The 23,491-nt window shown below is 48.0% G+C and overlaps 1 protein-coding gene across 2 annotated transcripts in view; it reads left to right on the plus strand.

The window, feature by feature from the left end:
• The window catches only part of TANGO2 (transport and golgi organization 2 homolog), a 545,308-nt gene that overhangs the window by 163,325 nt on the left and 358,492 nt on the right, over window positions 1-23,491 (plus strand). For both annotated transcript variants that reach the window (XM_085635540.1, XM_085635541.1), the window contains one exon: window positions 11,736-11,854. In XM_085635540.1, coding sequence (XP_085491666.1) covers window positions 11,799-11,854 — 56 coding nt within the window. In that variant the 5' untranslated portion in view covers window positions 11,736-11,798. The remainder of the gene's footprint in view (window positions 1-11,735; window positions 11,855-23,491) is intronic.

A 23,491-nucleotide genomic window follows, 5' to 3' on the forward strand; every position in this document is an offset into this window, starting at 1 on the left:
AATCCATGCGCAAAAGCAAGGATTTGCGCCGTTCGGTGGATATGGCGCAATTGGCATTACCCAAAAGGCATATTGCCCTCTGTGTCCATCCTGCCATGATATCCGGATCCACCGGAGTTGCCGCCTCTTTGGCCACCAGGGCCATCTCAAGGATCTTCGCTAGAGGTCCGACGACGTCAAGGAGCTTGTCCTGACATCCGCGCCAAGCGCAGTCGATCCCCTTCTTGGGGTCTTTTGCAAACTTTTTTAGAAAAGTGAGGAGACTAACGTCTATCTCTGGAGTTTCCGCCACCTTGTCTGGTAGATCAGGTCGGTGACACTCTGATCTGAGCCGATTACGGACTTTTTTGTCAAAACCTTTGCAAAGGTTCTCATGGAGATACTCGGTAACTTCTGGTGCCGGCGCCCAATCCGAGGATCTGGGATGTATAATCTCGCTAGGATTGAAGGTAAAGGGAGTATTGGATGGAATTTCCGGGGTGGAAGAAGCCCCTTTTTTTGGCTTTCTTCCTGGGAGGGGCTTCATCATCCGTTGTAGTAGTGTCGGTATTGGTGTTGGTGGTATCAGTATCCACATAGACCTTCTGCTTACTCTTCGCCTTGCCTCCTACTGAGTACTCATGATCCCCACTTGGAGCTGGGGGTAATGAATTTAACGCACTAGCATGCGGCCATTGACTCTCTTTTACTGCTTTTGTAGCTGGAGGATTAACATTCTTTGGTCTATCTTTAGTGAACCCATGACGTTTGGCAAAACTCTCAAGCTGCTTGGTAATTGGTTTAAGCGCAGCTGCCAATGCTTGTTGCACAGGGTTTGGTACTATGCTCTCAATAGCCCTGTTTACTGAGGACTGGACAGAGGCGTCCAGAGCCTCCACTATGTTATCTTCAAGGACAGTCTCTTGCTGTCCCTCATAATAGACATCCTCCTCATCTTCATGTAGCACCCACTCATCCATCCTTATGCAGTGGTGCAGTATAATTCAAATTTCAATATAACCGCCTAGGAGGAGTAATGGGGGTTGCAGCCCACATGCACACAATTAAATTACTGCTAAAAGTACCAAGCCCCCTCAGCAAAGCTGTACTCAAATTCTTACAGCCTATAATAGGCATAGGAGCCAAATACTAAAAATAACTGAATTATGCGGACTGATCCTGGCGTGCGCAGCCCAACGCAAGCCTAAAAGGAGCCCAAAAAGAGCCCAATGGGAGCGCTTGTGCTGTGCACGTCGTTCGCAAGCCACCCGACTCCTGCGGTGCGTACGGGCGATCAGGGAAGCCCAGGACACCAGCGCGCCACACGCACGACCGTAAAAACGGTTAAAAGCAACCGCAAGCGGTTCGGTACACTCGCGCCGAGAAGCGCGGCAGTAAAAGAATGACTCCAGCAGCGCTGGAAACCGGGCAGAGCCCAGTTACAATGCGCGAAACGTGCCTTTTTAAAGTTGCAAATAATCACACAAATACCCCTGAAACCTTACATTTTAGCAAGCGATATAAAACAATTAGCAAACTATAAAAACCACCATACATTGTAGCGCTACACGCTAAGTAAATTCGACATGCACCAAAGTACAATATAATGACCAATACGGATATCGTAAGTAAATACTTAGCTCTTGCTGTGAGCAACAAAGAAAGAGGATCATGGGACTGTGCTCATGGCTCTTATGGAGGGCTAAGAAGGCGTGACTGATGCAAAGCATCATGGACAATGTAGTTGGTGTTGACTAATTGTATGTTTTCATTGGCTGCTGTGTTTTTACAGTAAAGAAAGAGATGGCATAATCCGAAGCCTCCGGTCCTGTAATAGAATCGGAAGGTAGTGTGAATTTATCCGAGTACCTTTCAGTTGGTCATAAAGATGTTCTGACATCATGCACATGCAATCCTCAAGCTCTCTGCAGAGCGCACAAAGCAATGGTCATGTGTGCCTTTTCTAATTGTGCTTTTATGGGAAAGTATGTGAAAGAGGTCCACAACTGTCAAAATATTGGCAGCGCCAAGGGAAAATAAATTGCAGCTCTTTAAGCTGAGTTTGTTGGTTGTGTGTGGTGGGAGATGGTGAAATGAGGAGCTGAACAGAAGTATGTGCAGAAGAAATGAGTGGCAAGATGGTCTGAACAGGAAAATGATTCAGATGAACAATTTTCTGAAAGACGTGAGGAGAAAAAGGTAAGTGACTAACAGAATAAGAAAAGACAGAATAAAGTGGTGCGAAGGGAAATAGAAGTGATTGACACCATTCACACACAAGAGCAACTGGGCTAAAAAAAAAAGAAAGGAGATGAAACGTGTTGGTTTTGACGGGTTAGGGTTAATTGAACAATTAGATTCAAACAAAAAAACGTTTTATTTAATACCCCAGTTACCCTGCAAATAAAGGAATCCTCAGGGTATACCTGGAGATATTGTTATCTTCCCACTCTTAATCTGTTTCTCTACTTAGCCAGCCAGATTTTAGGTAGGAACTCCCATTCTTTTGGTTGAGTCAGCCCTGGTGGTACAACCCCACCAGGGTGTGGCCAGGCGCCAATGATGAAGCATGTCATGATAAAGTGAGTGAGGCGTCTATTCAAATATCTTTGGATACCTGAACGGACTGGGTCCATTTCCTTTTTTTTTTTTTTTTGGGGCCAGTTGCTCTTGTATGTGAATAGTGACTTCGGGACTACACAACTGAGCATGTAGTCTCTCGGTCTCCCCTTTGTGAGAATATACACCCTGAACACCACCCTGCCTTTCACAAATCTTAGCAAGTCTCACATTTTTAGAATTGAAACAATTTTAATTCACAAGCAGCTCGTTGTTACTCTATTATATGTCTAGCTGCAATAATAAAACTCACAGAGAGGTACCCAAATCCTGGCAAGATGGCATGGTTTGTAAAGCACAGGATTTTATTTTTCTTATTTGAAGCCACACCCTTAAATTGATTAGGCCACATCTCTTGGGAAGGATTCCTAGTTACAATTATTTGCCAATGTCTCTCTCAGAGACTCCCCACCCTTTTCATCCAAAGGAAGGGATGATGGCCCCTCTCAGGCCTCATGTGTGGTGCTTGGACTCTTGGGACCGAGTGCTTCATCAACTGAAATTGACTCTTAAATGATGTGCCCTCCGCTGCTTAAATATGTGTTCCCCACTGCAGCATCCCTTTCCCTCTATCTGAATTCCATGAGAAGTTTTAGACCTGGGATCAGCATGCTAGTGGTTTTATCTTTAGCTGTCAGGTCCTAACCAAACCTAGCTTTGTTCTTGTTCACCAGGCTCAAGCTCCCAGGAGTGCCCCGCTCACTTCCATTAGGCCCTTCCATGTAACAGTAGATTCGTGGGGCCAGTGTTCGTGGTGGTTCCTTATCTACTCTGAGGATAGGAGTCCACACAGGTACACTTTACTGATAGATCAATAGCATCTCAACATTTGTTATTGGGCTTCATGTTGTGTCATTCCGAAGAGCTGTAAATAATGAATATTCTGATAAACTGGTGTACATGGTTAAAACAAATGCTGGTTTTACAGTTGTATGTCTGACCCTAGAATTAGAATGTTCATGTCAACATGTTATACAACATTGTGAGATGGCTCACTGTCATTTCTTTCTTTTCTGAGCATCTTAGTCAGCAGTGGCCAAGTCACAGTGTCATATCAAAGACGTCATGTTTGTCATTGTAGAACCTTCTGTTACTGGGTTATGACTCTTAAGTGCACATAAGACAACCCGTAAGCATTAGGTAGTGCTAGAATTCTTGATTGGTAACGGTTCTTCCTCATCACAGAGATTTAGCGTGCTTCATTTCCCAATAGGTAGATATACATGCCCTTCAAAGCCACTAGCCATAGCACGTGCCAAAACGGGTGGAAGCTCCCCACATCAGTCTGCATAGGCATCCATGCTACATGGAGTAATTTGGAGGATTTCACGTAACAAGCGTAAAGTAAAATTCCCAAAATAATTTGGCCTAATGCATACATGTAAACCACCTAAACAAAGTTAACTTTAATCCGCCCAAACACACAAAGTAACCACCACACCCATGTGTGCACTAATATCCTTCTATCCACAGACCTTTTCCTTTCACATTCTCCATTCATCCACACATCCATCTGTCCACCCAAATTTGGTATTCAGCAATACGTAAATTCACGAGCTACACAGTCACTGAATTGTCCACCAACTTACCCCACCATTCACTTGTCCATCCATGTATTCATGTGTCAATACAGCCTTTCTTCCACCCCTCCACAAATACCAAGACATATGTATTTGGAAGGGCACCTTCACCCTTTGGGGCTTGACCCTGTGACCAGGCAGGTCGCTCCCTCTGCCACCGCTCAGACCCCCTGTGTGCCGCTGCTGCTCCGTGTTGTCTGCTGCCTCCCTGCAGACTGGTCTGTTTGACTGCGTGTCATCTTCTTCCCTGTTGACTGTGTTTTTCGTCTTTTTGCCTACTGTTGACTGTGTTTTCGTCTTTGCCTACTGTTCCACTTGGCCCTTGTTTTCATTTTTGTGCCCGCTACGCCTGTCTCTCCCCCCTGCCCCCTCTTGCCTTCTGTTCCACTTTTTCCCGCCGCTCGCTTCCGACGCGGCCCCGCCCGCTCCCGCCTCCCAGCTGCTCCTCCCTCCCTCTCCCCCTCATATGGAGGCCACGCGGTGGTGAGAGGAGCGATCCTTGACCCTGTGACCAGGCAGGTCGCTCCCTCTGCCACCGCGCAGACCCCCTGTGTGCCGCTGCTGCTGCTCTGGGATTGTCTGCTGCCTCCCTGCAGACTGGTCTGTTTGACTGCGTGTCATCTTCTTCCCTGTTGACTGTGTTTTCGTTTTTGCCTACTGTTCCACTTGCCACTTGTTTTCATTTTTGTGCCCGCTGTGCCTGTCTCTCCCCCCCCGGCCCCTCTTGCCTTCTGTGCCACTTTTTCCCACCCCCTCGCTTCCCATTGGCCGCCCCGCTCCCGCCTCCCAGCTGCTCCTCCCTCCCTCTCCCCCTCATATGGAGGCCGCGCAGCGGGCGCGCCAAAGGCGCACCGTCTGCTCCCGTCCGTGCCTGGTCCGCGCCCAGCACCAGGACCCCTGGCCCTCGGCGATGCCAGCCCACCCGACTGAGTTACGACGCCGCCGCCTTCCACGCACTCAACACCGGCCGGACCCCCGCCTGCCACCGAGCCACCCCGAAACGCACCCACGGACCCTTCACCTGCCAAGCCTGCAAATTCACCTGCCTCCGGACCTGCACCACACCCGCCAGACCAGGCACCAACAAGAACCACCTCAAGTGTATCCTGCTCAACACCCGCTCCGTCCACAAGCACGTCGTGGAACCTCCTCGACACAACAGCACCGGACGTCGCCTTCCTCACAGAAACCTGGATGACATCGCCATAGCCATCCCGGATGGCTGCAAGATCACCCGGAGGGACCGCGTCAACCAAACCGGAGGAGGCATCGCCATTGTCTGCAGAAACACCATCCGCATCACGACCAACGCCGACGACACCCTCACTGCCGCCGAGCACCTTCACTTCCAGATACACACCGACCCCAAAACCACCCTCAGAGGTACTCTCATCTACAGACCCCCGGGATCACGCACACAATTCAGCGAAGCCATCGCAGACTTCATCTGCCCTCACGTCCTCAGACTACATCCTCCTAGGGGACCTCAACTTCCACCTGGAAAACAACAATGACAACAACACCACCACCCTTCTAGACAACCTCGCCAACCTCGGACTCAAGCAACTAGTGAACACCCCCACCCACTACGCCGGCAACACGCTTGACCCCGTCTTCTCCTCCAGCAACCACATCTCCTTCAGCCACTCCACCAGACCACACTGGACAGATCCCAGCTGCGTCCACTTCAACTTCAGGAAAACCACGACCGACCACCACCCGCAACAGGCTCCCCGAAGATACTGGAGCAAGATCACCACCGACCAGCTCACCACTTCCCTGAGCCAAAATCCTCCCGCCAACACTACGGACTCCAACGAAGCAGCCCGTAACCTCACTCAGTGGCTCACCAACTCGCCGATGCCCTTGCATCACTGAAGAATCCTCCCAGCGGACCCGGCAGCAAGAAAACCTCGTGGTTCACCAACGACCTCAAAGACTCCAAGAAATCCTGCCGTACCCTCGAGAAAGCCTGGCGCCACGACCAGTCAACAGAAAACGTGACAGCCCTCAAGAACGCCATCCGCAAACACCACCAGCTGATCCGCACCACCAAAAGGACAGCATTCAGAGAACGACTAGACAACAACACCCACAACAGCAAGGAACTCTTCAGCATCGCGCCCTCGCAAGACCTCTGCGACGCACTCGCCTCATTCTTCGACCGCAAGATCGCAGACATACACAACAGCTTTGGCGCCCAAACCACGCACCAAACCACCGAACCAACGCCCCCCACCACCACCCTCTGTGCCTGGACCCCCGTCAGCACTGAAGACACCACCCACGTGATGAACACCATCCACTCCGGCTCCCCAGCCGACCCCTGTCCAGACCACATCTTTAACAAAGCCGACTCCATCATCGCACCCCAGCTCCGGAACATCATTAACAACTCCTTCGCATCTGCCACCTTTCCGGAGAGCTGGAAGCATGCGGAGATCAGCGCCCTCCTAAAGAAACCCACCGTGGACCCCACGGACCTCAAGAACTGCCGCCCCATCTCGCTCCTCCCTTTCCCCGCTAAAGTCATCGAGAAGACCGTCAACAAGCAGCTAACCGCCTTCCTAGAGACAAACGGCTCCCTCGACCCATCACAGTCCGAATTCCGAGCCCTCATCGCAGCCACCGACGACATCAGGTCCCTGCTCGACAACGGGGAAACTGCTGCCCTCATCCTCCTCGACCTATCGGCCACATTCGACACAGTCTGCCACCGCACCCTAACAAACCGCCTCCACCACGCCGGGATCCAAGGAATGGCCCTGGAATGGATCACCTCCTTCCTCTCCGACAGAACTCAGAGAGTCCGCCTACCTCCCTTCTGCTCAGTGGCCACCAAGATCATCTGCGACGTACCCCAAGGCTCCTCGCTCAGCCCCACCCTCTTCAACGTCTACATGAGCCCCCTCGCAGCCATCGCACGCCAACACAACCTAAACATCATTTCCTACGCTGACGACACCCAGCTGATCCTCTCCCTCACCAACGACCCCACCACCGCCAGGGCCAGCCTCCAGGACGGAATGAAAGACGTCGCGGAATGGATGAAGCTCAGCCGTCTGAAACTGAACTCAGACAAGACGGAAGTCCTCATCCTCGGACCATCCCCCTGCTCTGGGCACCGCCCACGGACCACGCACACACGCACGCAACCTGGGTTTCATCCTGGACTCCTCCGTCACGATGACTAAGCAAGTCCACGCCGTCTCGTCATCATGTTTCAACACCCTGCGTATGCTCCGAAAGATCTTCCGGTGGATCCCCACCGAAACCATAAATACGGTCACTCAGGCCCTCGTCACCAGCCGACTGGACTACGGGAACGCCCTCTACGCTGGAACCACAGCCAAACTACAGAAAAGACTCCAGCGCATACAGAACGCTTCTGCACGACTCATCCTGGAAATCCCCCGACACAGCCACATCTCTGCCCACCTGAGAGACCTGCACTGGCTCCCCGTCAGCAAAAGGATCACGTTCAGGCTCCTCACCCACGCTCACAAGGCTCTCCACGAGATGGGCCCCATATACCTCAACAGCCGCCTCACGTTCTACACACCCACCCGACAGCTCCGATCCACCAGCCTCGCCCTCGCCACCGTCCCACGGATTTGCAGAACCACCACCGGAGGAAGATCCTTCTCCTACCTGGCTGCCAAGACGTGGAACTCCCTCCCCACCCACCTCCGACTGACCCAGGACCATCTCTCCTTCAGGAAGCAACTCAAGACCTGGCTCTTTGAGCAGTAGCAGTGGGTGAGTAGCGCGCTCTATAAATGTGTTTGTTTGATTGATTGATTCTCTGTGCTTAATTTAGTAGATGTTTTTACTCAACCATCCACTGTTCGTTTTTTCAAATATATTTTTATTTATTTTTGCATGGAAAAAGACATTGTTCCAGCATGACAAAATCAGTGAAAGCATGTGCGAATCATCAATGCAATCATCATGTGCATACAATGAAACAACCTGTTGTGACTGCAAAGGAGAGATGGGAATAACAATAATCTACACACAAGGAACACCAACTATAAAAGCTTGGAGTCTGTATTCAAAAGATAAGAGGAAAGGAACGAAATACTGTCGATCATGTGAAGGCGTCAATGTCCGAAGGAGGAGGTCAGGCCCAAGCGTTATAGAAGCAGTACGGAGTTGTCCCTGCTTTGTCGTGTGAGCTTGGGGGTGGGTGGGCAGGGACAAATAGCATAATGGTCTAAGCAAGTGGGGCATCGCACTGGATCTCTCATGTACTTGATGGGGCAGGCGTTGAGCTTCGAATATGGCTGCATATGTCACCTATAGTCCTGAAGGGGGAGGGTAACTTTAGGCAGGGAGGGAGCAGTTGAGGGGTCAACCATCGGGCAGATAGGTTATGTAGCCTCTCATAACCCTCCAGTCACTATGCATGCAATTTGAGGTAGGTATGGTGTCCATTACTAGGGTACAATATCAACTTCAAGGTGAGTGTATATCGTTCTTTTCTTCAACGTTGGTGAAGTTGACTTTCCAGCTTTCACGGCCTTTCTGGAATCCGCTCTAATCCAAAGGAGCCTAGGGGTGTTCGCATTAATAGGCAAGGGCATTTGCACTGCTGCTGCAAACTGTGCTGTACCTGTTATCTGAAAGAAGTGGCTTCACAGATTCACCCTATTCTGTGATAGTCCTGCTCCTACTGTTGATGTAGTGTCAAGGATGAAAGCTTCCTTTGCCCTTACATTGCTGTCTCTGTTCAGTGAAGGAGGGAAGCTTGTACTTCTGCCCATACTGTACCGTTTCATGAGGAATGGAAGCCTGCACTGCTGATGGGATGGTGTACCTGTTGTGTGTTGTATGCTGTGATGTACTTCTGTGAAGATGGGGAAATTGTCAACTGATGCACATGGTGTATCTGTTCTGTGATCGAGGCAAACTGATATGATGTGCTGTATCTGCTCTGTGAGGGAGGGAAGCCCTGTTTTGCCATGTTCCAGAAGCATTAGTCACACCCACTGATGTGTACCCGTCTGTTGGTGCTGGGGGTGGGGTAGGCAGGTGCATCGAGCTGTGGGTCTCAACCTTGATTGTGAGCATTCAGTTGGTGTGCCTGTCTTCCTTGAGGATCTGGAGAACGAGTTCTCACCTTTCTCAGAAAAATATACTGGGCATTTATTTTTTCTGAGGATATGGACAGGACAGGCAATGGTATTTACATAGCAGTTTGTATAAAACCCTCTGTATTCTTTTTCTTTAACATAGCATTTCTGCTTCTGTTTCCATTAAAAATGTTTTAAGGACAGTCTAGACAACTTTAAAATACCTTTGATGTGTTTTCAACTTGTATTTGCTGCTTTGTTATTTCAGAGGGGATAAGTAGTGGATTGTGATGATTTTCTTTTAATCTGACTTGGCATTAAAATACTGGACAGACCAATGGTCACAGTTTCCATCCAATTACAGTAGCTTAGATGGTTAATGTACTTGCTCCAGAGCACTGCATGCATGGTAGAGCTCATATTTGCAGTCTAATTAAAATAGCTTGGAGGGTTAATGCTTTTGTTACAGGTATCCTTGTGTAACCTTTGCTCCCACTTGCGTCCTTACTTTTGTGTCTACTTGAGCCCCCCTCATCTGCAACACAGGGAGGTGGGGTGTTGACTTGGACTCAATGTCTCTCATCCTCGTCCTGCTACAGACCTGTTTCATCTACCCTTTCTACGCTTGTCTCCCTTCATGTCATCACATTATGGTGTCTTGTCGCAGGCCAGGGGGCAAGGAAACAGCTCCTGGCACCTTCAGTTAGCTTCAAGTCATCCACACGGTTCAGTGTTTATTAAATCATTAGTGCATCAGTTCAAGCCTCACTTACACATCACTCTACAACAGCCGTACATATTAGACCGAATTCCTGCCTCCATTCTACGCATGATACAGATCAAAGGCAAACAGTTGTCTAGCGCTTGCTCGCTCAGTGGTACATCCTTTCAACTTATTCCCATAATGATGTCCTATCATCAGACCAGACATCCTTTGTGAAAATATTCGGTGAAACCTACCACATCCAGAAACACTTGGAATGGCATTAAATACAATTAATTATGAAAAGTTGCTCTAAAGTTATTGACCGCTTGAAGCCAAGGAATGAACAGTAGTTCACACCTTAGTAGAATGAAAGAAATTGCAGTGGTCTTCAACACATGAATCCGTCGCATTTGAACGTCATACATTTACAGTTGTGAAATCATTTCTATATTTTTTATTAAATGGGAGAAAGACCGAGAAAGAAGAAGGAACCACTGCTTGTGTGTGGATCACCACAGTGCGGAAGAGTTTTATCATCCAGGTAGTTTCAAACTTACTTTTCCTGGACTTTTAGATGTCTTAGGTCATTACATACTGCTAGGTTTTTCTGCAGCATTTTCCTCTATTTTGAGACTTTCACCAAACCTGCTCCTTCCCATTTCTTTCCTCTTCCAAGCGTGGTTCGCTGCTGGGCCTGGACAATTAAGAGGCCAGTTCTCTCTCTCTCCACCCTAGGCCTGGGCTGCTGATGTTAGGTGAGGGCTTATGCTAGCCTGCCCTCCCTACATTAATGCGAGCTGGAACTTCACGAGAAAGGATACCATAGTCCAGACCCTGCGTCGAGTGGTCTTACTTTTCCAAATAACTGGAAACTAATGGCCCCTACAGTGGCCCCAGCCCGCCCTGGTTAGCTGGGCTCACCTCCTCGCTAGTTGGCTATCTCACACTCCCCCCAACCCCCCCACCCCCCCCCCCCCCACGCTACCAGGCCGCGCTGAGCTCTCTTATTCGGTCACTGCACATGTATCTGCATGCTTCTTTCTCCTCCTTTAAACACAAATAAATGCTTCAGGGCGGACCAGTCGGATGGGACCGGCCTTTCCCCCGCTTTTGGCAGCCACGGAAGAAGATGGATGGCGTCTAGGACGCTCTTCTCCAAGGCTCGGTTAATATTCACCTGTCACTGCCGCGCTTCTGATCACACCATATTAAATTCACATTGAAAGCACGCTGGAAGCTGTGAGCGCGCCCGGGTCTGATGCAGACAAATGCTCCTCATTAAGACAAATGCGCCTTCGGTGCCCTGTTGGTTTTAATGGGAACGGGGGAGCTTTAAACAGCTGCGCGCGCGGAAGTCGATCTGCTGCTGGCTCGGGCCTGCTTTTGGGGCTTCCGAGTTTTCCTTAACATCAGAGGTCAAAGATGGCGGGATCTATTGAGAATAGCATGTCCAAGCTTTCATTTTATGCAAACCGTTCCCATACCTTTCGAGAAATAGCAACCATTCCTGCACAGTTAACGAGGAACCCGAATTGCTCCAAGACTGTGAAGATTCGTTTAATTTACATTTGTTTTTCACTTAAGGTCTGTGATTTATATTTTCTGTGCAGTTACCTCTAGCTGAAAGTCCAACGATATAGTTGCATCATTTTTTTTTCTTTTTAGTTATGCCTTTGACTCCACCCACATTGCGCTCGGGATCACCATTCACATATTTATTTTTATGTGCTTCGACTGCTGGTTAATATGGATCTCTTCTGCTCTTTCCACGTGCAGGATCTGGCCTTATAACCTACAACACCCCGATTGGAAGGAACGTGGACTCCAGAAGCCTCCTCCATGTGCATCATCTTCTTCAAGTTTGACCCGCGACCTGTTTCCAAAAATGCCTACAGGTAATTTGAGTTTTTTCTCAATGAAAATCACATATTTTCTCTTACATCATAAAAATCATGGGCTCATTTTTCTTCTTTTGAGAGGTGAATATCCTGCTGCTGCGACTGTTGCCACGATAGACTACTCCATGTGCATAGAAGGATTGAAGAGACCCTCGAATGTCCTAGCAAAGGTGATAGTTGAAATGCCTTGTGGAAAGTGGATAGAACTTGGGAGGCGAGTTGGTGCAGAGTTTAACTAGGGACCTCAATTTCAGAAGAGTTTAAAATGAGAAATGAAGGCAACCCAGTGCTGGATAGCCGTAAGGTAGTCAGATATGTGTGATTGGATGTAGGAGGAGAGTGTGGGAAAGGAAAATGAGATTTGTGTTTAATCAGTGGAGCGGTTTTAGGAGTAGCCGAAGGATGATATGATGTCCGAAAGAGAAGTCATGAGAATGGAGAATAGGAGTGGGATTAGGACAGACTGACTCTTGAGGGATCCTAACTGGTATAATTGTCAGTGTTGAGCTCTGGAGTCCTACATCACTGATGGAGAGAGTGCGAAAAGTTCTCAGGAGAACCAAGGAAGAGCAGAGTGCCTGAGACCTCCTGTGTTGAGGGCAGAAAGTACTGTAGGACTAATACCCCAGATAGATCAGTGTAGAAATGATAACAGAAGCTTGGTGATCATTGTGAGCAAAGGAGACATAACAGTGTGTTTACAGTTGAGTGAAGAGTATGGAGGCCAAACTGGTATGGGTTTAGATGTCTAATAGAAGAGACATCTAAACTAGGCTTTCCAGTTTCTTGAAGAAAGGAAGTTGCGATTTTGCACAATAAAAGGAGAGAAATCGTCCGCCATGAGTTTTTCGGAAAGGGAAGTATAACTGCTGAGCCAAAGTATTGAGGGTAGTTTCCAGTTAAGATGGAGGGATTTAAAAGGAAGGGTAGAGGGATATCACCATGGAACAGAGAGTCAAGGTTTTTTGTTTTTTTAGTTTGTAGCCGTAAATGATCAGATGGGGCATATGAAGAGTTAGCAGCTCAGAGGATATGATAGGTATAAAGGAAGGAATTCAGAGAGAATAGCCAAGTGGAAGTGAGGGGTGGACACCGTGAAAGAACAAAGGCAAACGGGCAGTAAGAAGAGCACAATCATCACTGCATCACCAGCCAGCACTGGCTTCTCGGGAAATTCCCCGGCAGCCCTCATGGGTTGATGGTGAGCAGCTGTTCAAAGAGTAACAACTCCTCGCTGGAGTGCTTCAAGGATATTAGAGCTACAGGTCACTTGCCTTTTCTCCCCAGCAAGACAATTTCACCAACAGTACAGTGAATTTAAAGGATATTCCAGGGCAATACAGTCTAGGTAGAGACAATGTTCTAAACCAATCCAGATGTCCCAACAAATGTACCACTCCTTTGGGCACTTTCCCACCAGCTGATAGCTGATTGGCATTAGCCTGCCCTATCTTTCCTCCCTTATGGGCTGCCCTCCCTCTTATAGGATATACTCTGCAGAACAGGTCTCGATTTTAGAGGTGGAAGTGATCGCCCTGTTGAACAAAAGGCCATAAAGTTGGTACCTCTGGAAGAAAAAGGCACAGAAGTTTATTCTCTTTACTTCCTGGTGCACAAGAAGTGCAGAGTCTGAGAGCAATCCTCTTTCTTTGCCTCTTGAACCTTGTTATTTTTTTTGTTTTTTTTAGGGAGTTTTATATAGCGTGAACTTGACCCGGTATCAGAGCGCCTTACATAGCACCAGTTGCGTTACAGGAGGACACATTCATTTTTGTTGGGCACTGGGAAATAAAGTGATTTGCCCTGAATCACAGGCTGTTCAGCGTCATTGCCAAGACTCGAACCCGGTTCCCCAGATTCGAGGTCGACCACCCTAGCCATTAGGCCAACTCCTTTATTTAGCTGGCCAAATTAAAGATAATGTCCCTGATCCAAGTTCTGCTGGCCCTCATTGCGGTGATTGGTTGGTGTCCCTTGGTCTCCAGGATGGCTACTTCAGTCTGCCAATTCTTCCAACCCAAAGATATTACCTGAGATTCATGGTGGGATCCCAGCATCAGTGTACTGCCCTACCATTCAGACTGATAGCTGCACCACATGTCTTTGCAAAGTGATGGTAGATATGGTGTTCTCGCTGCAACGGACAGGTGCCCATGTATTTTTTAGTCATATGACTGGCTGGAGAATGCAGTGTCTCTAGTACTGATCAAAGAATATTTTCAGCGCACACTTACTCTCCTCCATTAATTTGGGTTTTAATATCAATGTCCAGAAGTCTCCCCTTCCACTCTAATGCTAAAGTTAAACTTGACAAGAGCGGTGTTGGACAGAACCCATATGAAGAGTTTTCCTCCTCTTTAGAGGATCTTTGATATCCAGGAGATGGTTCTGAGGTTTAGGACTCCGACATGAATTCCAATTCCACACGTTGTAAGTTTGCTTTGTCTCATGGCTTCATGCATACTGTTGTCACAATCCAGATTGCCGATAAGGGACCCTTCGTTGATAACAGAGAAAACAGAGGCTCCAACATCAGTGGAGCTTCTTAGCCGAGCCGAGTCAATTCATCCAGATCTACAGTGGTGGATTACCCACCTCCCCTTCCAACAGTTGTTTTGGTGGATCCTCTAAAAGCCCACCACAGGCTACTACTGTCAGACATTATTGGGTTATGATGGGTGTCTGAGCAACTGTATGGTGCAAGACCTTTGATCTGTGTTGGCCAGGGTGTGCACAGAGGCGTGCTGAAGCTGCTGGAGGCCATGGATGCATTACTCCCTTCCCACTCTGGAGTACCATTCAGATTCTGTCAGACTCTGCTTCCATCCATTATATCACCATGCCTGGTCGTGTGGTTTCATGGACCTGTGTAGGGAGGTGATTTGCCTGTGGCAATGGGCACCCATCCTTTTCTTAAGCTCCCGTCTTACCTTGCCTCCCGCTCCATTCATGATCCTCTGTGGTGTTTGAATCTTGTATTAACTTTAGAAATAGCAGCACAATTCAAGCTGGTCCGTAGTTGCCCTGTTCAGCTTTGTACGGCAAGGACTGTACCGTTAGTGGCCAGAACTTCATCCCGTAGATTTGGAGAACATCAGGCTCTCTTTGTCTAACCTTCACCGTTTTGTACCCAGGTAAGCTGGTTCTTTTTGCCTGTCCCTCCTTCCTTTCCAAAATAGTATATGCCTTTCACATGGGCCAGTCCATCACCAATTCATCCTTCTTTCCTCCTCATCCCACTAAAGAATAGGAGTGACTACATATGTCACAGCTGCTTGGTGGTCACATGCACATCCTTGCTTCCTTTAGCCAATCATTGCTGCCTCCCAGCCCAAGGACACAGTGACAGATACTTTGCAAGTGCTGTGTTGCATGACTGCCTTTTTCTTTTTAATAGCATTTTTGTTTGTTGTAACATAACAAATGCTGTATTACAATGTACATTCAACATATCCATTGAGCAGTTTTAGGCTTACATAGGATATATGATGTAAATTAACATCCAACATATTTAACGGACATGACTATTTTTGGCCTGTATTAGCACCTATGCTATTGCTAGATAGATGACGTGTGGTGGGTTTAAGGGGAGGTGGTGGGCTACACCAGAAGGGTACTCGGAACGTCCTTGGTTAATCCACACTTCTCAATCCTGTCTCTCAGGGAGGTATTGCTTCGCAACGCATTCAGAAGTTGAGGTTTATAAGTGAACATGTATCCATCTGAAGAAAACATTACTTACCTTAAGCAACAATATTTCTATTAGATCTATAATCTTCTTGCAGATTCCTAAGAGTCCCCCGATGAGTTAGTTCCATGTGTATTAATAAGATCCCAGGTATGCAGATGTGTGTTTTTGTTGCTGTCACTGTGTGCCTGCTTGGTTCCCCTCTGCACGGCTCAATGGGACGCATCAAAATTACCAAGAACCTAACATCTGCTGTCACTACATTGGGCAGATAGAATTGTGCCTGAAGGAAAAACTACTGCCAGGTAAAAGTGTCTGGACCAGTCTAGCATTTTAAGGAATGTAAATAAAGTGAGTAATCTGCAGAAAATTTATGTATCCACCAGAACTACAGTTACCGAAGCTAAGTAACTTTTCCATCAGACTATATGCATGCCTTTATCTGGATTGTGCTCATGCAGCCACATTGTTGTACTTGCAGGTTAGTTGGCAATGAATATGAGATATAATGGGCTTGGTAGCTTTTATTAGAAAATGTTTAGTGCTGAATCTTTAATTTTGGTTTTCTTGAGACCTGGAGAGGACAAAAAAGAAGTAGCCTTTAGACATACACTCTTCTTTGGATAGAGTTGTGAAGGCATTTGTCAGATCTTTTCCAAGATACAGTTCCAGATGGAGCATACGTTTCAGGTCTTACATTGTAAGGAAGTGGTTAAGAGTATTATCTGTTAGGTTCACACATTGACTTAAGAGCTCTTCGTCGTACAAATACTACGTCAACATCTGGTGTGGTGATATACAGTATAGTGTGAAGGTAAGGCAAAGTTTCACAGTAGTAAAATCTACTTCTCTATCCAGCTTGGTTTCTTTGCAACTAAATGGGGTACTGATATTATTGGTCAGATTAATTAGTAGTGGCTCTAACGGTGGGTGGTCCTGCTGAGTATGTTGTGGCCCGCAGTCATTGGAGTTAACTAGCGAGAACTAGTTAGGACCTGAAAATAAGTTGAACAACACCATCACTAAAGTCTTTTTAAAAACCATGCATGATAAAGAGATGTGGATAACAACACAAGAAGTGGAGGAACCAGAAGCCTTACTGAGCCACATGTTTATAGTAGTTGACACATTTATGTACATTTATCAAATATGCAATGCTCGCGACTGAGAACTTTGATCATTAGACGCAGCAGTCAGGTTGGATTAGTTGACTCCAATGACTGCGGGCTCCAGGCTTGGACTCCAGTCACTGCGGGGAATGTTCAATTGCTTTATTGGTGTCATATATATATATAAGAAATCGGGTTATTGGTTGAGTGAGGTGGGTGAACCATAAAAGTCCCTAAATTAACCTGTGCTTAACCCTCTGTCAGCATTGCACAAAGCAATCAGGCTTCACTTGGAGGCAATGTGTGAGGCATTTATGCAGCACAGAAACAGTAATAAAGTGACAAACAAACAACATTTAGAAAAATAGTAATTTGTTTTATAAATGAAATAATATCAGAATGATCATTATCCAATCCGTAGAACCGGAGATTTTGAATTTTTAAGTTTTGTGAAAATAGCACCAAGAAGCACAAAGCGTCACTCGCGGTTATCTGGTCGCCTTGGACCGGGGGAAAGTCATAAGTTCATGCAGACCACAATAGAGTATGAGACAAATACAGGGACCAGGTTAGTTCTGCTGAAAAGCTACCTTCTCAAGTCTGGCTCAAAGAGTTCCGTTTGTGTTGGTGAAAGCAGCAAGGAGGAGGCTTTCGGCACTAAAGCAGGTAGAGTGTCATAGATGGTCATACCTGTAGCGCGAAGAGCCTGTCCTTGCTGGAGCTTCGTATTGGCAGATGTCGTGGACTATCATTGCTGAAGCGCAAAGTGCAGTTGTCTCGTTGCGGGTTGTCGTCGGCGGCCACTGTCTGCGCAAAGAGCCGGTCTCTAAGAGCTTAGCGTTGGCGGTTGTTGTAGACTGTTGTTGCTGTAGCGCGAAGTGCACGTCTCGAGTTGCTGGTTGACGCTGATGGTTCCTGTTGCAGAGAAGAGTAGGTTTCACCAGAAGTTTTTGTTGGCTCTCGTCGCAGGCAGCAGAGTTTCTGCGCAAACGGGCCCATTTGTAGTTGTGAGGAGTCCAGACTTCAGGATTTGGACCTTTCTCTTGTGGACCTAGGGGGCACCTCTTGGGGATCAGGACTCGCTCCAGAAGAGGCCAGCAGCAGTGCTTGGACAGATCCAGCTGCAGCCATGCAGTTGCAGGGAAGTCTCTTGAAATTTGTTGTGTCCCTGTAGGTCACACCAGATGTCAGCCAACAGACCCTTGGAGCCACTCTGGGTAGCCTGGAATGAGAGCAAGCAGTTTCAACCTTCCTTCTTCAGACCGCAAGGTAGCCCTTCAAGTAGCAGGGCAGTCCTTATAGTAGAAGGGCATTTCTTCTTCTGAATCTTCCACACATTCTGGAGTGTTCTTATGAGTGGTTCTGAAGGCCCTCTTTATTCCTGGTGCCAGCCTTTGTGTGGGAAATTCCTCGACCTACCTCCAAATTGGGTTCTGGTCAGTTCTTTCCCTGAGTTTGACTCTAAACTGTCTAGGGTGACAAAAGACAGGGTAGGCCTGGTGTCAGGTTCCGTTGTTTGTAGGAAAGGTCCCTTGAAATATAATGAGGCAGAGTGTAGTTACTCCCCATCCATCCTGTCAGGAAGACTGTCTTCCAGTTGTACCCAAGTCCCTTGGCTCACTGTGTGAGCCCAATACACATCCATATTGGGGGAACCATTAAGAGGCACAGGCAGCTGGAATCTCCTAGAAAGGCTGCACAAACTTTGGGCAGAAAAATGCTAGCTTTCTAAAAGTACAAATATGGTGGGGGGGCGTCCTCTTCGCCCCTGCCAGTCGCCCAGCTAAACACTCCTTCATGGCGATCATGTTGTCAGTCCATTTTCATCACTATCATCATTGTGAACAGCTTTTTGATTATACTTTTTTAGTTCTACTTATATTCCAAGCCACACGCAGAATGATTTGCCGTTTCCCAGGTTTCTTATGTTCTAATCGTGCCCATCCGGACCTCGTAAAAGAACAGGTCCGTAGTATTGTTTTTAGTGGAAACCTCATATGTTGGCTGTCTCTTTCTCTACCGATTGAGTTCCCCCTTTATGAATCCCATTTCATTCAGTTAAATATTTCTGTGTCAAAATATACCTCAAAGTTGATTTTTCTCACACACCTGAGTCCATGATTCACTGACAAAGCAGACACAGCTGTTCATAATCACTGAATTCTACTGAAAGACTTTGAAATGTGGCATGTACTCTTGCTAAGAGCCTTGTCAATTAATGGAGCCACTAAATTGGATAAATCAGTCTTCTTTTGCATGTCACAGTCCGCCACCTTCATAGCTGCATAAGGGAAAATAAGAAGTAATTGTGCTGAGGGCATGCCATTATGATCTGTATTTATTTATTTAAGAGTTTTATATAGTGCTGCCCAGAACCGAAGGTATCTGATCACGTTACAACAATTATGACGATAATTGGCAAATTTAGTTCAGCAAATATCTTTGTCTTTTGTTGAATCAGGTTAAGGTCTGGAGGAGAGCATAGAAGGGGGAGCAAAAGACAGGGAATGTAGGAACTCTCTAGCGTTTGTCGATTGTTTATCATCTAGACGAGATTCCTGTAGCAGAGGCACTCTGTCATGCTGGGTGGTTGCTATCCAGTTGGTTGAGGTATCATTTTACTCGGGAGACTAAGGGGAACGCTGTGTGGTAGGACATTTGTACCGGCACGGTGAGCCCACGTAAAAATATGCAGAAAATGTGATTATTTGTTTTCCAGCTAAATTTGAGGTTTGTAGGGGATCCTAGGTAGGAATACGATGGGGCATCCACGCAAGCCATACCTCCCTGAACTCCCACAGGTGTCTAGCTTTCAGAAATCTGTGGGTTTGGTATGTTTCCTTAGATGGCCGCCGAGCCCGGGGCCAAGAACCCAGGTGAATTCCCTTGTAAAACCAGGTTGTTTTGTGATAGGCAATTTTGTTGTCTCCTCAATACGTTTTGGCCCGTTGCCTGTCGCGGGTACTTGGTCCACCCACACAAGTGAGGTACCATTTTTATCGGGAGACCAGGGGTAATGCTGGGTGGTAGGAAATTTGTGTCAGTCCGGTGATCCCACAACTTTCCCACACAAAAATTTGAGAAAAATTTGATTTTTCCAGCTAAATTTGAGGTTTGCAGTGGATTTTGGGTAGGAAAACGTTGGTGGGTCCCCGCAAGCCATACCTCCCTGGACTCCCCAGGTGTCTAGTTTTCAGAAATGTGTGGTTTTAGTAGGTTTCCCTAGATGGCTGCCGAGCCCGGGGCCAAAAACCCAGGTGACTCCCCGGGCAAAACCAAGTAGTTTTGTGCTAGGTAATTTTTGATGTCTCCTCAATACTTTTTTTGGCCCTTGCCTGTCGCAAGTACTTGGCCCACCCACACAAGTGAGGGACCATTTTTATCGGGAGACCAGGGGGAACGCTGGGTGGTAGGAAATTTGTGTCAGCCCAGTGATCCCACAACCTTCCAACACAGAAATTTAAGAAAAATTTGATTTTCTTTCAGCTAAATTTGAGATTTGCAGGGGATTCTGGGTAGGCAAACGTTGGGGCGTCCATGCAACCCATACCTCCCGGGACACCCCAGGGTAACTAGTTTTTAGAAATGTGTGGGTTTGGTAGGTTTCCTTAGATGGCAGCTGAGCCTGGGACCAAAAACGCAGGTGACCCCCTTGGAAAAGCAGGTTGTTTAGTGATAGATAGGTGGGCACCTGTGTTTTCGGTCCCGGGTTTGCAGACATCTAGGGGAACCTAAAAAACCTAGACATTTTTGAAAACTAGACACCCGTGGGAGACCAGGGTGGTGTTTGCTTGCTTTGAACCCCCAACATTTTCCTTCCAAATATTCGCTGTAAACCTCAAGTTTAGCCAAAAAGTCCTATTTTTCTCTAATATCTGTGTGAGAAAGTTGTGGGATCACCGCATAGCACAAATTTCCTACCACTCAGCGTTCCCTCAGTCTCCCAATAAAAATGATACCTTACTTGTGTGGATTGACCAAGTGCCTCTGACATGGAAGGGCCAAAAACTTATAGAAATTGAGGTAGGCACAAAGCAGGTCTAAAAGCGCAGTTTGTTTATACATTTTTAGACTGACGCTACTTTGAGCATCCACCCAAGTGAGGTATAATTTTTCTCAGGAAACCAAGGGGAATGCTGGGTAGTAGGAAATTTGTGCCTGCACGGTGATCCTACATCTTACCCACACAGAAATGTGAGGCAAATGTGTCTTTATAAGTAAATTTGAGGTTTGCGGGGGATTCTGGGTAAGAAAACTTTGGGGGATCCATGCAAGCCACACTACCAACCAAGAGTCCGTACACGCACGCAACCATCTACACACACCACCAGCCAACCGCCATCTACACACGGCACCAGCCATCCGCCATTAACGCACACCGCCAGCCAAGTGCCATCCACACACACCGCCAGCCAAGCGCCTTCCATGCACACCACCAACCAAGTGCAATTCACGTACACTGCCAGCCAAATGCTATAAATGCCACAGTTAGCCAAGCAATGTCCACGCACACTGCCAGCCAAGCACCACCCACGCACACCCCCAGCCAAGCAGCGCCGGACTGGGAACAGCTACCAGCCCTGGCAAATTGCTGCTCGACGGCCCTGGCGGGGGCGTGCTAGTAAAAAGCACTCCTCCCACTTTTGTTACTGGGGCTCGATATTGCAGCACTGCTGCCAAACCAGCCCACAGTGACAAAACCACCCTCCAAGGCCAGAAACCCATCCCCACCCATCCGGCCCACCAGGGAAATGCCAGGTGCCCGCTACGGCCAGTCCGGCCCTGCAGCCAAGCACCAGTCCACGTACACCGCCAGCCAACCGCCACTCCATGCACACCACCAGGCAAGCGCCAATCTACATACACATCATCAAGCCCGAGTCCACCCGCACCATTAGCCAAGTGCAGGTCCACACACACCGCCAGCAAAATGCCAGCCAAAGGTCAGTACACGCAGACCATCAGCCAAACTCCAGTTTACCCACACACAAACTCTCCCTGAATTCTAGTGGTTTTCTGTCCCCGCTTTGGTGTAGATGAGAATAAAAATATCATGGAAACACCCAAAATATGTGCGAAAAAAAAAAGGGAGCGACCTTTGCCTATGGGGCTCCTCACTGGCATGCCCATAAACATGCCCCTGGTGCCTAGTGGGCTTTCTGCCCCCAGGGGGCAGATTCGGTAATATTGCCCCCATCTGACTCCTGGGGGAGGCAGAAAGGCTGTGTATTTTTTTTGGGGGGGGCATTGGTATTCTCATTGTGGGCAGCCCCCACCCCTATGCATAAAAAAAACAATTCCTGGGGCCTAGTGGGCTTTCTGTCCCCCCCCCCCCCCCCCCTCCGGGGGAGCAGATCAGAGTCTCTTGCCCCTATCTGCCTAGGGGGCCGGGGGGCAGAAAGACTGGAATTCTTTTTTGGGGGTGGGGGCATTGGCATGCTCATTTTGGGCAGCCCCACCCCTAAAAACAATTGAAAAAAAATAATCCCTGGCATCTAGTGGGTTTTCAGCCCCCCGGGGGGGAGGGAGAGGCAGATTGGGAGCTGCTGGCCGTATCTACCTCCCGGGAGGGCAGAAAGACTGTGAAATTTTGCCAGGGGGTGGGGGTATTAGCATGCTCATCTAGGGCAACCCCCACCCCTAAATCCAATTTTAAAAAAATCCCTGGCATCTAGTGGGCTTTCTGCTCATCCAGAGGGGTGGGGGGACAGATTGGGGGCTATTGCCCCCATCTCTCCCCAGGGGGGGGGGGGGGGGGGCAGAAAGACTGAATTTTACCCAGTTTCATTTGGAGGAACAAAGACCCTTGCCCAAGGGTCCGCTCCCCCCTCCTTGGTGCCTAGTGGGTGGATCCCTACTTGGGGATCGCTCACCTGGGGTGATTCCTAAGCAGGCATCCAATAGGGTACCATTGGAAAAGGGAGATTCTCCCCTTTCCAATTATACCTCTCCTGACTTTATACGTACTCGGGGGGACTGAGATAGCTCCCTGAGCACATAGAAAGCAAAACTGAAATGAGCCTTACGGCTCATTTGAGCTTCGGTTTCACTGAAATGACGTCAGCGCGTCATGCGTGCTGACCGTCATTTCAGGGAAACCAAACAAGCAGCCTTGGGAGCTGGGGAAGCTCTTCCCCCCCAGTTCCCAAGGCTGATGAGGGGAGGGAAAGAAATCCCTCTGGTGCCCACACCAGAGGGATGACAATTGACATGTGCGAGGACTGCCGGGAGCCATTCTGCGCACACGCCTACCGTGTCTAAGGATGGCTCCCGGCAGTCATGAGCACGGAAGAGGTTAATGATTTGAATTACCTTCTCCCAGTATGACCGTATCTGTGGGGAAGCCCACATAGTGTGTGAGGGTTACCCTTCCACCACACCCCCTCCAACATTTCCACTCTCTTTTGTGGCTCATTTTCCCCAACCATGAGGGTATTATGCCACCTGTAGAGTAATTTTAACATCGCTTCCTTCCCCTTGCATGAAGTTCTTTGTTCAGATCAGAATATTATTCCATCATTTTCTGTTGATGGAGATTTGAAAATAATGGGATTCAAGAGCCAGTCTAAGCTGGAAGTAGCAAAAACTTTCCGCTTGACCCAACCCAAACTCTGTTTTCTCTTGTACAGATACCATCACCTCTCTGACTTCACTTATATTTCTCAGAGTTTGCAACCTCGCTCCCGACAAAGGCAATAGAGGTCCCTGTGGAAGGCCCATAATGGGAAGAGGCATGATGAAAGTCCCTTTCCAACTTTTAACTTGTACCAGGCCTTGAGGGTGGCTCTTGTCACTGGGGAGATTTCTGGCTTGTAATCACTCTTGCCTTTAAGCTTC

Source organism: Triturus cristatus, chromosome 11 (genome assembly GCF_964204655.1).
Source record: "Triturus cristatus chromosome 11, aTriCri1.1, whole genome shotgun sequence".
Classification (NCBI taxonomy): Eukaryota; Metazoa; Chordata; class Amphibia; order Caudata; family Salamandridae; genus Triturus; species Triturus cristatus.